This window comes from Lytechinus variegatus, chromosome 10 (genome assembly GCF_018143015.1).
Source record: "Lytechinus variegatus isolate NC3 chromosome 10, Lvar_3.0, whole genome shotgun sequence".
In the NCBI taxonomy this organism is placed as follows: Eukaryota; Metazoa; Echinodermata; class Echinoidea; order Temnopleuroida; family Toxopneustidae; genus Lytechinus; species Lytechinus variegatus.
The window spans coordinates 1,865,651-1,883,481 of record NC_054749.1 but is presented as its reverse complement, the minus strand read 5'-3'; the positions used below and the strand labels follow the sequence as shown (position 1 = coordinate 1,883,481).

At 38.1% G+C, this 17,831-nt stretch overlaps 1 protein-coding gene across 1 annotated transcript in view; it reads right to left on the bottom strand.

The window, feature by feature from the left end:
- Nucleotides 1–17,831, bottom strand: part of LOC121422563 (unconventional myosin-X-like) — a 123,161-nt gene that overhangs the window by 53,911 nt on the left and 51,419 nt on the right. The window contains exon 2 of the mRNA XM_041617708.1: nucleotides 9,554–9,685. Coding sequence (XP_041473642.1) covers nucleotides 9,554–9,685 — 132 coding nt within the window. The remainder of the gene's footprint in view (nucleotides 1–9,553; nucleotides 9,686–17,831) is intronic.

The window sequence follows — 17,831 nt, the reverse complement described above, 5'->3', positions numbered from 1 at the left end:
AATTTGATCCATTCATAGTTATCTTCATAAATGGCAATTTATTTTTAAAATGAGCTGGCTACGCTACCCTTTCCTGGTCAGATATGGAATGCCAGATATATATCCTATCCAATGGTAGTAAACATTCCACCCTCTAATTTCACATTTATTTTTTATGAATTTTTCAAAAGTGCCATTTTAACACACAAGTCTATGGGGAATGTTTTACGCGCGTGACACCTCTAGGTGCCATGAGCCTAATTACATCAGGAGGGCTCAAGATATTCGTTCGACCCAACCCATTCGAATTTTTTTCAATTTGATGTTGCTGATTGACAAAACTGTATGAATATGATTCAAAATCTAACACTGATTCTAGAAATGGTAACTACTGAACTCCCTTCGCCCAAAGTGGGAAGATAAAAAAGTGACTTGGAACTATTTTTTTGACTGGCGGACTAATTAGGGCTATTTTACTGTTTGAGTCGATGAATTTGATCCATTCATAGTTATCTTCATAAATGGCAATTTATTTTTAAAATGAGCTGGCTACGCTACCCTTTCCTGGTCAGATATGGAATGCCAGATATATATCCTATCCAATGGTAGTAAACATTCCACCCTCTAATTTCACATTTATTTTTTATCAATTTTTCAAAAGTGCCATTTTAACACACAAGTCTATGGGGAATGTTTTACGCGCGTGACACCTACTGAATTGTTCCAACTATGCACAGTCGTGTGTTGCTGCCCTCTACATTTGAAGATGTAACAGCACGATATCGCGGTCTTAAAATCCAAGATGGCGGATTGGCAAAAGCCGTTGACTGATGATAACGATGTCAGAAAACCCCCCAAATTATCGATGAAAAATCATTTCACCGTGAAATAATGCTAATGATGTGAGAGGTGAGGATGTATGCATGCTAAATGTCTTTGTAAAAATAATATTTACACCCGCATAGATCCGATTAGAATGGATTCTATTGTGTTGTTGGTACAGTAGCAGATATAAAGTTTGACCAGTGCGAGTGTACGTTCATTTTGCTATTCAATTTGGAAACGGAATTGTCACTTTTCCGTGTGTACAAAGTCAATGGGGAAACAGAATTTCCGTTTTCTGACGTGCTGAAACGGAATTTGAGATTTTCTGAAACGGAAAAGGCAATTTTTTGAAACGGAAAATCACTGTCCCTAAAGAACTGGAAATGATTTTTTTTATAGCAGTTACTCCATTAGGTGGTTTCAGACCGCCTCGAAGTTCGTCAGTTCCAGGTATTCTCTGATCGGGAAATTTACCCCGATCAGAAAATACCAGGTATTTTGGTAATGTGAAAGCAAACTACGCGTAATTTCCCCGAAAGAAAATACCCGCTAAATAGTAGGTACTTGGCGAAATTACGAGAACTTTCGCGGGGATTTTTCCAAGGTCGCAGGTATTTTGGCGATGTGAAAGCAAATTACGGGAACTTTTAGCCCAGCGTGTCGTTGGGTGCGGCGGCGTGGGTGGCTGCTGGGCTAGTGATTTTGAATCTCGCGCCTTGCTTGCTTATCAGACCATAGTGCGCATGCTCGTAACTTCGGGAACTTATCCCGAAAGGGTATGTTTCAGGGCGGTGTGAATGCAGGAATAATTAATGGGTATTTTTTAGCCTAAAAAAGTTCTCGTAATTTAACGGGGATTCATGTGATCGAGGCGGTTTGAAACCACCTATGTTTAAGCTATAGGCCAATAAAATTCTAATCGCTGTTTTAGAGGTCACCAGTACACTTTATAGTTTAAGAAGTCGACCCCAATCCAGGTTCTTTAATTGTGCGCTGAGGTCATTTGTCACATAGGTGTGATCCCAAGACAGGTAGATTTCAATAGGCCCTTCATATTAAACTCAATCACTCTTGCTCGAAAAAGATGCTTTTTATCGTCAAATTATGTCATTAAACCATTCTCCTCCTTTAACTGACCTCAAAGCATTAGAAATCTGCCATATCTAATCCCATTAATTACACCGTCTTTTGATACTTCAGTTGTTATTGGTCTACTTTCTGAATACGGAATCCTTAGAGAGTGTCTCCGCCTTCTACATCCGTCGCTTTAATGTCTTAAGTTGATCTGCTGGTCTCTGTTATATTTGAAGATTTTTATCTTTAGTAAAAAGTCACTCATTTATACAATCTTTAAGTTTAATTCATATAATTTATCTTAGTAAAATCTTTTTTCTCTTTCTCTCTCAAAATTACTCCCCTTCCCCACCCCAATCTCTGACCCATTTTCTTTCTTCCTCTCTTTTTTAAAATAACCCTCTGTTTTCACCTTTTTCATCCCCATAATCCCTTTCTAAATTACAATCATGACCAATTAAATGAAGTACATCCTTCGTTTCTGGTGGCACCCCAAACCATAACCAAAGCATTAGTCTAAATGGTGGACCATGGAATATTATGAGCAAACCAAGACTCACCTATTATTATTATGTCCTCCTCTTGGGTATATCCTAAATGAATTATCTGTAACATATACATCCATCTGACAACTATCTGATGTTGTCTGTTAATTACAGATTGCTGAAAGCAAATTGAAAGCACTGTATGATTTTGAATGGCTTCACAATAGTAGAAATATTTCCTTTCATTCGCTGCATCATCATACTGCAGACTAAAAGCAATTAGCTAAATATGGCAAAAACCTATTACTTCATGACCTTAGAAAATGGGAGGAGATTTTTAGATAAAACCAGCTCCACACAAACATAGGTGGAAATCTTCACAAATACAAATACCAGCCTTGTTTTGGAAGCCACGATGACGTGCTATTCCTTTCACATTCTGGTGCCAAACTCCCCATACAAGTAAGAAAATTGCTTTATTAGAATGAATTACTCGTGATTGTATTGACCGCATTTCAGATAGCCTGCTATGCCTCGTTTGTTCTGCGTTCCGCTTTTAGAATAGTGCAATAGTCCGAAATTGACCAAAGTTGCACTTCTGAGAATGACTTCTGAATCAAGAAAAGAGCTTTATCATTTAGATTTAAGTTTTCATGAAGTCCTACAAGATGAAAGCTTCACATAGAAAGTCAATCTCTTGTGTTACAATACAGACAAAAATGTTCTGTCAATGTAGGAATATTATAGTTCTAGATAGACTTTGTGGAAATATGTAGGCAACATAGGTTGCATTGCCTATATTGCCACAACTTGAGTTGTGGATCTCACTCAATCATTGGTAAACAAATAATGGACTTGAAGTTTCAGTAGCCAACTTGGTTTCAAGTCACTGTTGTGTTTAACAATGACAATGGTAACCCCCAACAAGAACTCAAGAGCCTGTTTTCTTTGAGGATATGCTACTCATAAATCAATCTCCTACCACAGCTAGTCCTTCAAAACCTTCAGAAGGAGAGAGAGAGAGAGATCTAAAATCAATCTTCCCAATTATGACACAGTTAAAACCACTTTGGCATTTCATAATTTGTTTTGAGAATGCCTGTTCCATTCAAACCCAAGCTCCTACAAAGAACTAGCTTCATTCATCAAGTGTATGACTTCCACTGACTCTGCAAAAAAGGAAACTCTTTGTGTTGGAATCACTAAATTATGATAAATTGGGTATGAGACTATTTGGGTTGAATTCAGATTATTAGAGTTAATTCACCAAGGAGTAATAACAAAGACATATTTTGATCACTAGATCTTAACCTTGACCTTAAGTTGTGAAAAGTGCTCCAGAAGTTCCTATTTTCACTGTCATAAGACATATAAATTGCATCAATACTCATTTCAACATGAAAGCAAGTGGCTGCCCCATCAGCAATAAATGACAGGATTAATAAAGAACTTATCAAACAGTTTTGCAATGTAATAATGTAGCTACAGTTCCACCTAATTTGACTCAATATTTTGAGAATACACTTACATTTGAATCTAGAATAATAATAAGCAACATTTTTTATATAGCGCTTAATGCAAATGTTTGTAAGTGCTGCATACGATTACCCCGGCTTTAGCACGGCTACCCTGATCGGGCGCATTGAGCATTAAGGATTCCTTCCTACCTGGTGCCCATTTACTACACCTGGGTCAAGAGTGGCAAATATAGATAAACACCTTGCCAAAGGACACTAGTGGTGCGATGGGATTTGAACCCCGGACCTTGTGGTCCAAAGTCCGAAGACCACTGAGCCACAACACCTCTACACCTCTAAAATTATATCCTACATTCATGCAAATCCTTCCAGACTAGTTCAATTTTGTTCAATCTTGAGAAAGGTGAAGTCTCTATTTCTCATAGCAGAGTGCTACATAACTTTTTAGAAGCACTTGTCCTGTCGAGCAAGTAAATTTTTGAAAAGTTGGAAATACTTGCCCTAAAATCTATTTCACTATTTCACGAAAAAAATCCTTGAAAAAAAGTTTTACCTCTCCAAAAGAAAGTTTTGCGGTTTTATAAATCATTGACCCTTTTCTCTCTTTTTGCATTTCTTTTTTTTACATCACACCTATGTAATTTTTGTCCTCCTCACTCCCCATGTATTTTTGTCTCCCAGCTCCCCTATGTATATTTTGCCCCCCCCCCCTCTCTCTTTCACTAACCTCCCTACCCCAAAAAATACTTTGTATTCTTTCATGTCTATCATCCATTTCAGTTCTGGAATTCTATTCGCAACACAACTCCACCTGTACAAACCCAAAACAATATTGACTCGCTCACTTCACTTACTCCCCCCAAAAAAACAGATTACGGTCCACTCCATGACTTGGTACTAACTTGTAACATTTACCTAAGACACCTGCAACGTTTGAACGCTCCGCTAGCACCAAATAGCCGCTTCGTGTCTAATCCCTATTCGCCAGGATGTCACACCCAAACACCAAGGCATAAAATCTGAGGAAGGACTGCTGGCCCAATAACATCGTGATTTTTGTCACAGAATCAATTTCCCCCACTTAAACATGCCGGAATGTTCAAACATTAAGTCAATTTGAACATTGTTCGGAACGCTGTAACCTTGTCCAGGTAACCTTTTAATTTAATGCTCAAATTGAATTCTAATGTAGCATGCCATCGCCATGGAAACAAGACAAGTCCTCTGTATAAAGTTTCCAAACTAAAATGCGTTTCCTCAGCATGGAGTGATTATTTTTGGCAATATGCTTTCCAAAAAGTAGTTTGGAAAATCAGGTAAATGTTTTTAGTTGCCAATTCAATATCCTATTTCACGCTTGAGCGGCAGTCAAAAGTGTAAACGGTAATCTAATCAATGATAGATTGAAAAGAAACTGTTTTACAAATAGAGAATGAAATGATTGCTTGGTTAAGAAGCCGAGGTGGTGATACAAAACTTGATGCAAAAATTCAGAAGATGCAATGAATTGAGCTATGAATGTTATAAGGTAGGAATATGAGGATAACCTGCTCCAGCATATCAAAGGAATCTATTAAACCAATTTTCATATTTATAAATAGTATTCTAGGCTACAAACTTGAATAAAAATATGTACATGAATGATGTATCTATTCAGAAATTCCATGCTATCATTACTCAGTCAACTGCAAACTGAACTCAATTATTGAGTAAAAGAAATCAATAAGCTTGAAATAATGACACGTGACATGTTTATCCTGATTTATTAATATACTTATAACTGTAACTGTTAGAGTCGAGAGTTTACATGCCAATCATCATAACTTTCGACAGTCCTATATCCTGTATGTATGATTTTGAAATAAGGTACATAGGTCTTATATTATATTGAATTAGTCTAGCTAGTGATCCCTGCAAAAAGCTGGAGAGCATTCTTCAACATTTTCATCCAACAAGTTGTCAAGTCTCACAACTTTCCTTGAGAATGGTTGGCTGAGAGTCACTGTTACCATGGTAACTTTCAGATAAAACATCTGACAGGTCCTTTTATGAAATGCTCCCCAGGTGAATAATGCTTTCAGATATACCATACTTATTCTTTACTTTTCTTACATAATTTACTTTAACTGTAACCTTTGAAAATAATTATACACAATTGACAGCATCTAGATTGAGCCCATTCTGGAAGATCAGGATCTGACAATATTTCAAGGTAGCATTAGATTCCATTTGATAGAAATGTTCTCATTTCATAAGAGTATTAACCTAGATTAAAGACTAATCCTGTCTTTCAATGTCAATACCAATTCCCTGTTACATCTTGTCTCATGTTTTTATTTATTTCATTGTCCGTTCTTCTCTGAATTTCTAGATTAAAATCTTTCAATGTCACTGCTAAGAATGCAAAGATCTTGGTGGAAAATTCTCAATTCGCCCAGTTCATTTAAATAAATCCCTGACCTAATTATTTATACCTTGAAGGCTTTTTATCAGCAATAGACAGTACAATTCAAATAGTCACATCCTCATGATGCTGATGATATATATTTTACAATAAAATATATATCTTTGATAAATATTCAAATATCTTAATAAGTTCCTTTAAATGACAACCCAGATACTCAGTTACGCGTGAGATGAAGTAGTTTGTAAGCACAGACTGAAATTTGACACTTCAATAAATTATACAATGTCTAGATTAAAGACTAGGCTTCAAACTTGTGCCATAGAGAAGTAGCAACAGTACATGTGTGAATATAGTCTCAATACTTCAGACCCTACAATATGCCCAATGCAAAAAACCCAAAGGGTCTGTGCCTTTAGACTAAGTAAGGACTCTTTTTTCCCCTTCTTCTTATATCTTCATCATTTTTTTTAACTGAAGACAATATTTTCAAAGAAGCATGTCATTTTTATTCCTCCACAGAGCAACATAATTTGATAATCATTGGAGTGCGAGCACTTTGCAGAAATTTTCCACCCTAAAAAGAGGATATTCAAGGATGTCTGTGACTCCTTAGCAACATAACCTGATTATTGCTGGAGAACATGGAGATTTGGGCATGAGTATGAACGTTGATAAATACATGATCACTGTCACGAAAGAGAGAATTTTCTGATATCGCTTCACTGAAAAACAAAATTCTCAAGGTTGTACACAATCTCAGTAGTAACATAATTCCATTATTATTAACATTCAAACAAAACCAACCAATGGAAGGGGAAAATACCTAAGAATTTTTTTATTCTAAAATAAATATGGAAATAAATGAAAATGAAAGTTTCTTTCATGGCCAATAATATGTAATGCCTACTTAGACATGGTAAACAAGAAGGTGGAGAGGTAGAGAGTTGCACGATCATCTGCACACTACATTTCAAAGACCACGATTGATCCAATTAATTATAACTCTATGAAATAATTTTTTCTACAGGAAATTTGCACAATGTCCTTTGTAAAGAGAAGCACAGGGGATTATCAAGAAAACAATGAATGCATGAAAATACCCATGGCTAGAAAATATTTTGAACAAACATGCATATTAGATGTCAGTGTTGCTGGCAGTCCATAGTTGTGATTGATCGGATCAATCGCAGCTCTTTGTTAGAAGGGGCCCTAATCTACTGTGGATAGAGAACAACCAAATGTTAAATTTTGATTCAATCCTTGTGTATTTGAATCTAAAACTTGTGAGATTTTAATTTAGTTTAAATTTAAAACTAATCCTGAGGAATAAGAAAAATTTGTTTGTTCAGCTTGTCACTCCAGGCATTATGGATTTATTCTAAATCCTAGAAAAGTGTGAGAGTAATTCAGATCTATAAAGGTAAACAAATTAAGCCTCAATTCTTTAATGCCTGTAACACTGTACCCAAAAAGTCAACCACTACCTTCTCCCAAAGTATCACAGATTTAATGAATTATTTTTTCATCTTTTGATGAGATTTTGTGGTTTTCTATCATGTTGATGGAAAAGAGAAAAGGAACAGAAATCAATGAAAGGTATTGTTCATGTTGAAATCAGTTGTGCTTAGCAATGCATGAATTCTTGAAAAATCAAACCATAAGCATGATAGGGATTTCACTAATACCCTTTTTAGACAGGCTAAAATTTCCTTAACCCCGTACTATTGGTGGGGCTAAATGGCAATTTAGCCCCACCTATAGTACGGGGTTAAGCTTAGCCCACTTTCGTTTTACACAGCGTTTTTGCAAAGTGGGCTAACCCCACCTATAGTACGGGATTATTTGGCCCTGCAAAAAAGCAGGGTTATCCCACCAATTGCGGTGCTAAGAGCAATAGTACGGGGTTAAGATCGCATGTGTAAAAGGAAAGTGGGCTAAGCGCTCCCATTCATGCCCCGCAACAGAGCCGGTCCTGTTGTCCAATCAGAGGTAAGTATAATGAATATTCATGAACAGCGATCACTGCGATGAAAAAAAAAGCGCGCGCCAGAAGTCAGCGATTTTGGATATGACCCTAATGACCCCTCAGTGCGCTCGTGAATATTCATGAGCTACCAATAGTCCGGGGTTAGCGAGTTTCGTGTGTAAAAAGCAAGCATTCCTTATCCGGGGTTAGCAAAAACAATTTGGCATGTGTGAAAAGGAAAATAAATAGTACGGGGTTAAGAAAATCCTGTGTAAAAAGCCTGTAAGTAAAGTTTTGAAAATAGCCTTTTTTTTAATCACCAGATAATTATTTGACACCCCATAATCCCATATTTTAATTCATCAAAATTCGCTATCCTATTCTTTTTTTTTTGAACGGTGAAAAGAATAAAAAATCAAAGGAAAGGTATTGTTCATGTTCAATTGAATATCAGCCATGCTTAGCAATGCATGATCATAGCTCTGTAAATAGATTTTTTTAATCATCAGATGTCAACTACACACAAAAGGCATACAGATTTTTCTGTGGATTCATATCCTGGCAAGTAGAGACAGCCAATCATAATTTGACACCTCATGATGAACTGTACCAATATTTTGATCAATCTCCAATCCTACCATCACCGCATGATTTCTTGTAACACATAGAAGACAATTAAAAGCAGGATCTAATTTGTCGCCTTGCTGGCAGGAGGGTTGTTGGTTGTGTTTACACTATGATTTTCAATTCCTGTGTGGCTGACATAAGGGTGATATGCAGTGCGTGCGATATTTTAAGTTGAAAAGTGCCAATAGTTGGCTTTTTTTCTACTTCTTTCGGGGCATACTGCCCATCGCCCCAAAGTAGGAGCCAAATGGGCAGCAAGTGCGCAGGTCTTGATGGCGCGGAAAGAAAAGATACTTTTTAATTCTTTGCTTTGGGTAGATTTGAAGAACATTTCACTTGAAAGGTTTGGTGCCCCTTGATTTCAATGGTTGGGGGTGTGAAGGAGTTCCAGTCGGGGATGGTTCTTGGGATAAACGAATACTTGTAACTGTTTTTGTTGGTGGAGATGGGAATGAAGCTTCTGGAAGATTTCCGAAGGGGCCTTTGGACCCTGCTCAAGACTTTTCGTACAGAAATGGCTAGGCGACCTGCAGGCGCCTCGCTCAAGGTTGTTACACGACTAGCTTTTTGGCGCAGGTGCAGTGGTTCCCAGTCAAGCCTCTGCTTCATGACCGAGACACTGCTATACCTAGAACAGTCCCCAGTTACAAATCAAGCTGCTCTGTTTTGTATAGCTTCAATTTGATTTGTTATTGTTTGCGTCTTTACATACCTTGGTTGTTGATGGCATGTCTTGGGTGTGATCCAGGTCTTTGATGAAATCCAAGGGCCTGTCTTAAACTGATCATCTCTGCACTCAGGACCCTCAACTGCTCCTTCAGAACCTGAACCTCATTCACAGAATCTGACAAGAAAAGGAGGACCATTTTAAAAATTCATCAATGTAAAAGAAAATTTAATTTCCGACTTTCTGATCTGTCTTGGACTACGTAAACTTGTGATGTCCTTGGATTGGCAAGCAAAACATCCCTGTAAGTCAGGGCCCATATTCATGAAAGATTTGGTCTAGTATTCACCTAATTGTGTACATTTGGCCTTTGCAATTAGGTAATCACTAGACTTATTCAATTTTTATGAAAATGGGCCTAGATTTTTTTTAACAAATATCAAATCATTAACTTAATTAAATCATATGATTGCCTGTCTCACTGGAGGAAAATGGTTGAAATGTTGACAATATTAGTCATATTTATAGCTTGAATTGCAGTTATCACTTTGCAAATTTGATTTGAAGTCCTGAAATTTTGAATCTGATGACCTTAATAAGACCTCCTCCTGGCTTTCATGTTTCAATATATCAATTTTCAACGTTTCCTTTTCACCCGATTTAGTAGGCCTAAATGATAGAAAACGGAGAAAATAACCCTTTCAAATTCATGGTCTCCTGCTTATCACATTATAGCACTCTCTCCTATCTCTCCAATATAATAATTTCATGATCCCTTCCATAATTCAAGGTTCATTCTCATTCACACATCACACAAATCTATGAGCAAATTTATTGATTTTCATCTCCATGGCCTTCAAATTGTATCCATAAACTTCACGAGTCAGGCACGATCTCTCCTATGATGCAAGAAGGAATATGTTGGATATATTGGTTTCAAACTAACAATTCCCTGACAATGTTCTTTCATAGACTGTGCTATACATAAACTTGCAATTCCAGGGAGGGGTACATCCCCTACCCAAGCAGTTTCCATGATACTGGGGGTTGCTATACCGTGTAAAGTTACCCTATTTATTGTGAAAATGAGAAGCGTGTACAGTATACGAAGGTTAACTCAGAAATGTCTGTTTCATGCTCAATGTATTTACTACTAGACCTTGGCATGAATGAGTATGTATCTCTTTCCATTGTTCATCAAAAATTAGCTCTTCAGTTTGAAACCCCTTGCTGGAAATGCTGTTTGAATAACACATAGATAGAAAGCAGGGGGAAAATTACACCGGAGGCTGGGGGTGATTTAGCCCCCCCCCCCCCCCAATGCCCAAAAGAGCACTGGAAATCACCATTCATTGCAATGTTAAAGCTCATCCACTTGTGCGATATAAAGGTGTGATGGGGGTAAAGTATTACCCCTGTTGACCCCATTTCAAGGAGTTGGGGGGGTCGTGATCTGTGTCATCTTGACCTGGGCACAGGTGAGAGAAACCAAAGCCCTTCTAAGCCATGCTACTTGACACTAGAAGTCAATCAACATGACGATGTGTGAACGGCCAAGTCCTTTGCTCCCCAGGAACTCGATCAGTGCAGCTGAAAAATCACCTGCTTTCCCCCTGGTTGTGTTACCCCGACTTTCATGTGTCTCTCTATGTCCGAATGAGAATAATGAATGGATGTTTGGAGTGAGTACTTAAGTACTTAAACAGGGGAATCCAACCCAATAAAAACTTGTTTTTATAAGGAAAAGAAAAATCAGACAAGTTGATAGCTGAAAGTTTGAACAATATTGGACAAACAACAAGAAAGTTAAGAATTTTTAAAAGTTGTAAATATTGGTAATCACTATACCCATGGAGACTTCAAATTGGCCACATATGGGATGTCATAGTGATGTAAGGCAAGGACTACTCTTCCATGTACTCCAATGCATATTATGGCTAAATTATCATTTTTCCCAAAAGTTTTATTTCAAATTATATTTTTCTGTCATGAGGACATAAAACAATATACTACCTGGGTTATATTTAGATTACAGCCCCAGGGTAATGGGCACTTGGGAGAAAACCACAAATCCCTGATAATAAAGTACATGGCCTATGGGAAAGTTGTCCTTGCCCCTTGTCATAATTTACTTACCCAGTTGCCAATTTGAAATCTACATAGTATTAGTGATCTCAATTTTAAAACAGCAATAACTTTCTTATTGCTTGTCCGATTTCTTTCAAACTTTCACCATTCTGTTTAATTTATTTTTCTCCTTCCCAACACACCATTTTATGGCCAAGGCTGGATTCCCCTTTAAGTACTTAAACATTGGAGCCAACCCCTTAACACCTTTGAGAGAGGAAGTATAGGGAGGGAAGAGGATGTTGGAAGGGAGATGGGGATCGCATCATAAAGAGGTATGCGGTCGGTCCTTTCCAGCAATGGAAAGTGTTTTAATGACTGAGGGACATTATATGGTTCACATGAACTGGAATAAAAAGGTGAATAGCTAGTGTTGAAGAAGTAACAAAGGATGAAGAGCCATAGAATGAGATCTTGCCTCTGGGTGGTCTCACATCTCTACCAAAATTTATACAAGGGAATAACATTTTGGATGGTGGCAATCTTAAGACAGAAGTCACTTTTTCTACTAGTCATCAGTGGAAAGCCAAGCTCAAATAGAATACACCCCCAAAACAATGACAATGATGCTTATTTATAGCTGGAGGCAGGTGTCTGTAACACTACCACAAGCATTCAATCCGAATACATTGACTATAAAGATATAACCCCGACATTTAAATCCCATCTTTCGTGGAACAATCTTCGCTGCCTTTGGCTGTGAAACAAATACAGAAAGGGTCAGATTCTAAGCAGTAAGTGGGCGAGATCAATTATAGACTGAAATTAAGATAATTGCTAGATGAGAAGCAAAATTGACCAATGTTTAATGGTGCAGTATATTTGCTTGGATCTCACTGAACGTGTAAAATTGCATTGTCATTTCTTAGAATGCTACAAACACCTCTCCTAACCATTGTGTCTGATAACATTGATATTACGTATACATTTTGAGGTGAATGACTTGTGTGTCGAAGCAGATCATGAAGCTTTGCGTGACATGTTTTCGCCCAACAGCTATTGACATTTTTTATTTGGGGGGGGGGTACATGGAGTGACAATTCATTTTACAGAAACAATTGATGCCCAACTCATTGTCAATCTATTGCATCATTTTAAAACTAGATGCCAAGAACTTAATTCACATAAAAGTAAAAATTATCATCTACATGCATGTATGCAAATTCAACAGACAAGGTAAACTGAATTAATCATTCACAATTCCTCACACATTTCAAGGACTTGAAAATGAATATAAAATTTACTATTAACTTGCTAATTTCACATCTGCCTGTTTGTTCAAATTGAATATTTTTTTAGGATGAAAGAAAAGTACATTCCTAAATCACTGCTATATCCCATAATGTGTTCACAGTATGGAACAGTGCCGACCATGAAATCATCACCAAACTAATTGAGCATTCAAACAGTGTTAACCATTCAAACAGTGTTAACCATATTTTCACACTCCACAGGCATTGTGCAAACACACTGTGACCACTTCGACCGTAGGGGTCTACACAGTGTGTCATTTTGACACTGTCCAATTTGAGCATTTTAACAGAGTGAATTACATGTTCACAAAGTCCACTGGCACCGTGCAAAAACACTGTGAACACTAACACCGATCACAATGTGGTATTGTATTAACGCTGTTGAATTTCCAGCAATTCAATAGTGTGAATCACATTTTAAATATTCTGTGTCAACACACTGCAAACATTCACATTAGTGGTGTTCAGTGTGGAATTGCCTTAACACTGTTGAATCGTATTCTGACAGTGTGAACAACATCTTCACAGAACAACATCTTCACAGAGTCTACTATGTGAACACAATTTCAACACTCACATTGTAAAGGTATCCACAGTGTGTAATTATTTCCACACTGTGACGATTTGAGCATTATAACAGTGGGAATCACAGTCCAATGGCATTGTGAGAACACGGTGTGAGCACTCACACTATCAAGGTGTTCACAGTGTAGCACTGTCTTCATACTGTCAAATTTGAGCATTTTAATACTGCGAATAACATTTTCACATAGTCAACACTGTGAATACACTATGATCACTCACATTCTAGAGGTGTCGACAGTGTGTAATCGTTTCCACACTGTCATTATGCATATTCACTGTGTGAATCACGATCTTACCACAGTCAACAGTGTGAACACACCTCGTGGCACTGTGTTCGATCCAGCAGGGGTGATTACTATCTAAAGAAGATGTAAATATAGTAAAGATCAACAGTATGGATACATGCAGCTCTGTCACTTTAGATTAATAGCCTGATTGCGTGCAACAGACACCACATGTATTATGTGCATGTGATCTCCATGCAAATCTCTGAACTTGACTTTCTAGCAGATTAAATTCTTGATGGGTTGAGATTGGATACACATAATTAATTTCAAAGCTTTGTTTCTATGGTACAGGTTTTCGCCATGGGTTAGTATAAGCAGCAACAATAGGACTTATAGCAATATGTGCTATCCCATCTCTTGTTCTACCCCCCCCCCTTCCATCTCTCTCTCTCTCTCTCTCCCTCACCCTCTCTCTCTGTTTTTCTTTCTGTCTGTCCTCCGGTAATGACTATGGCCCTACGAATTACTTTTTAGCTTAAACATTTTAATCAAAGCCTTGAAATGTTTGTCAATAAACATTTCCTTTCATTAAGAAATCAAGAATTACTACTTTCATGTAGATGTCATTGAGTTGACCAGAGAGGTATATTTGTTTATCGACTCATCTATTGAAACAGTTTACAGAATCATGATTAGTATTAGACTGTGATATCTCATCATTGTACTTAATCATTTTTTTCATCATTAAACATCTGAACTATCCTTTTAAAGCATTACAGATTTCTTTTTTATTATCTCAGACAACGAAAAATACCGGTTATTAATGTCTTTCAATAAGTCAAGATCATTATCCATGGGGTGATTAATGCCGACAAGCACTGATTGCCAGGATTTAATGAGGTGAGAAAAAGACAAGACATTAAGCGAGCCGCGCATCTTAGGGGCAAGCTCCTACAAATGAGTTTCTAGCCAGTCACCATCACCATGGCGATGACAGAAGATGCACGTCCGCTGGCTCCCGAAGACGAGGGTTCCTTTCGATGATAGATGGTTATCATCTTCTGCCTGACAGTTTCCCAGTTGAAATTCCAGAGAAAGCTCTCGTTTACTACCACTCCTAGCTGGCATTACCACTTTTTGCAGACAATTTCTCCTCTTTTGCAGTTTTACACCTGAAGATTTCGATAAGAATCATCATCATCATCATCGGATGCTGCGCTGCGGAGCCCTGACAGTTGAGCTCTTGAGTTAAGATTGTCAGCTGATAGAGGGATACTTGTTCAGGTTGTCAATAAGCTCCGATCAGATAAGGGACTCATTTTGTTACGACTGATGCGCAGAGCTTTCACCCTGGGCCCATGATGGGTTAATTTTGGTTATGCTACGATTTGCCCCATGAGGGGTCCCAGCAGTCAGAATGCGAATGGGATCATTGCTGTTTAATTACGTACCTTCCCTCCAGCCCTAGATGAATCAAAGATTAGTTAAGCAAGCTAATCTTCCCAACAAATAACCATAGATCGATACATAAATGGGACTGATCTGTATAATAACCAAATCAATTCTCTTTATATCATTTTTATATTATTTTTGCTTATATGAAATCAAACAATGCCCCTTTCCCTGCTAATGCAAAATGTCCAATATCTGTCAAAATTTACAAAGCTACAAAACTAATTCTGCATGAATCCTGAAAAATGACAAGAAAATTAGGTCAAATGAGAGAATGCACTCTGAAATGCACTCAAAACTGAAGCATATTGGAAAGAAAATATTTACAACCTGTTCAATGAAAAACAAAACAAATATGTCCCAACAAGTAGGCTGCAAAATCCCACTCCCAAATTATTAATCCTATCAAAGTGGTTTGACTTATTCAAGGCATCAATCAAGGCAACAGAATCTGTGTCTTTCAATATTTTACTTTGTTTCACCATGTTTCTGCCATAGAATAGCTCACAGAGGAAAATAGGATTTCAAATTTTTAATTCCAATAACCATTTGCTAACAAGATATTTGTATGCCTATGATGATCTAGGAATGAAGCTTCCATTCCATCAGATGGAGTTTAATTAATATCAGCCATGCTTCATCCCACCACTTAAAATGTCACATCCATCAGTCATCTTCAGAAACAAGGGTATTTCAAATCTCCGCACGGCTGCCTTTGCGCTCTTCAGCGACCCTTTACCGGATGGAAAGTGCCGATGATCACGTACCCTCGTCAACATCTATTGAATTGGGAATGTTTCTGTCGTGCTTTTGCTTTGATCCTTTGTCTATAGCTTGGCACAGATTCTTATCACCCTCCCTCTCTCTCCAATCCTATTCTTTCTATTCCTATCTCTCCCTCTCTCTGGCTATTATATCTTACACATACTCTCTCGTTCTCTCTCTCCCTCTTTCCTTCCTCCCTCCCCTCTCTTCCCCTCCCTCCACCCCTCCCCCCCCTCCTCATCTCTCTCTCCATCCCTCTCCTGCTCTATCCTCCCCTTACTTGATGCTGCAGTAACATCTACCAAATCTTTTCAATGCATAATGATGAAGAGATCTATCAAAATAATCTCCCTCCCAACCCCAACCTACCCATCCTCCACCCCTCCCATCCTTTTCCCTTTCCCTGTTACATATTAACTTATCTCAGTGGTTATATCTTTCTTGACGCTGCACTAACACCTTCCAAGCATCTTTGATGCTTGTGATGAGGAAAGCTATCAAGATAGTCTCCCTCCCACCCTCTCTACCCCTCCCCCTCCCTCTATACCCTCTGCCCCACCCCCCCCCCACCCTTCTTGGTGCTGGAGTAACACCTTCCAAGCATCTTTGATGATTGTGATGAGGAAATCTATCAAGACAATCTCCCTCCCACCCTCCCTCTCTACCCCCCCCCCTCTCTACCCCCCCCCCCCCCCCTCCTCTTGGTGCTGGAGTAACACCTTCCAAGCATCTTTGAAGCTTGTGATGAGGAAAGCTTTCAAGATAATTTTCCTCCCCCTCCCCCTTCTTGGTGCTGCAGTAACACCTTCCAATCATCTTTGATATTATCTCCCTCCCATCCTCCCTCTCTATCCCTCTTTCTACCCCCCCCCCTTGATGCTGGAGTAACATGTCCAATCCTTTCCAATACAGGGTGCTGAGCTATCAGGAGACACTCACACATTGCCAATCAAGATAATTTGTTCCTCTCTGAAGGATGCTGCCATGATGAAATATTAATTACATATTTAATGAAATCACTGCAGACATCACTCTCGTATGTTCTTGTCACTCCGCCTTGTAGCACGAGACTGCCGCAGCAAAATATTTCATGGCACCAGCCCAGAAAATACAAAAGGGCTGTGGGCAAGTTCACCCTCATCGCAGTGCAAATCACCCAAAAATTCCTCAAATGGAATGCAATGAAGTGACCATCTTTCCTCTTAAAGTTGGCCAAAGATCTGCTCCAGGCAATGTTCAAGATTCAACAACAGATACAAAATCATTATATAGCACATTGATATTCGCGTTAAATTCATCATTGTTTCCCCCCCCCCCCCCCGCCATAGTTGCATTTCAATAAAAAAAGCCCAAAATTCAGCACTTTTCCAAATTTGAAAAAAAAAATATATATTATATTGTAAAAATACATACTTTTTTACATATTGCTAGCTTTTATACCCCACAGAAAAAATCTCAGAACATATGAGTAAATGTGCAATAATGCTATTTCCCCACAGATGGGAAAATCTGTGCTCAATGTACTAGAATTGAAATTTAATATGCAAATGAGGTGCGTGTAATGGATCTGTATCTCGATGGCACTTCTCGCAAAAGGGGTTATTCTAATATGAAATTGAAGTGCTTCTAATGCAATATACAGTGGTAATACAATACGGCAAGGGATTAAAGAGGTACTAAAATAGTGCAGTCATAGGAAAGCTTTAAAAAATCCTTATTTCCACCAAAATCCATATGGTATATTTTACTCCCCAGAGCATCAGATAACAAACAGTACGCTTACACGATTTGAATGAATAGAGAAGTACCTATGCCATGATAAAAGGATTGAAGCACCAAATGCAACAGATATAAGAAGTGCATTGCTCTCAGGCTCGTAATATCATGTGGTAAACACTCGCACAAATTTGTTTG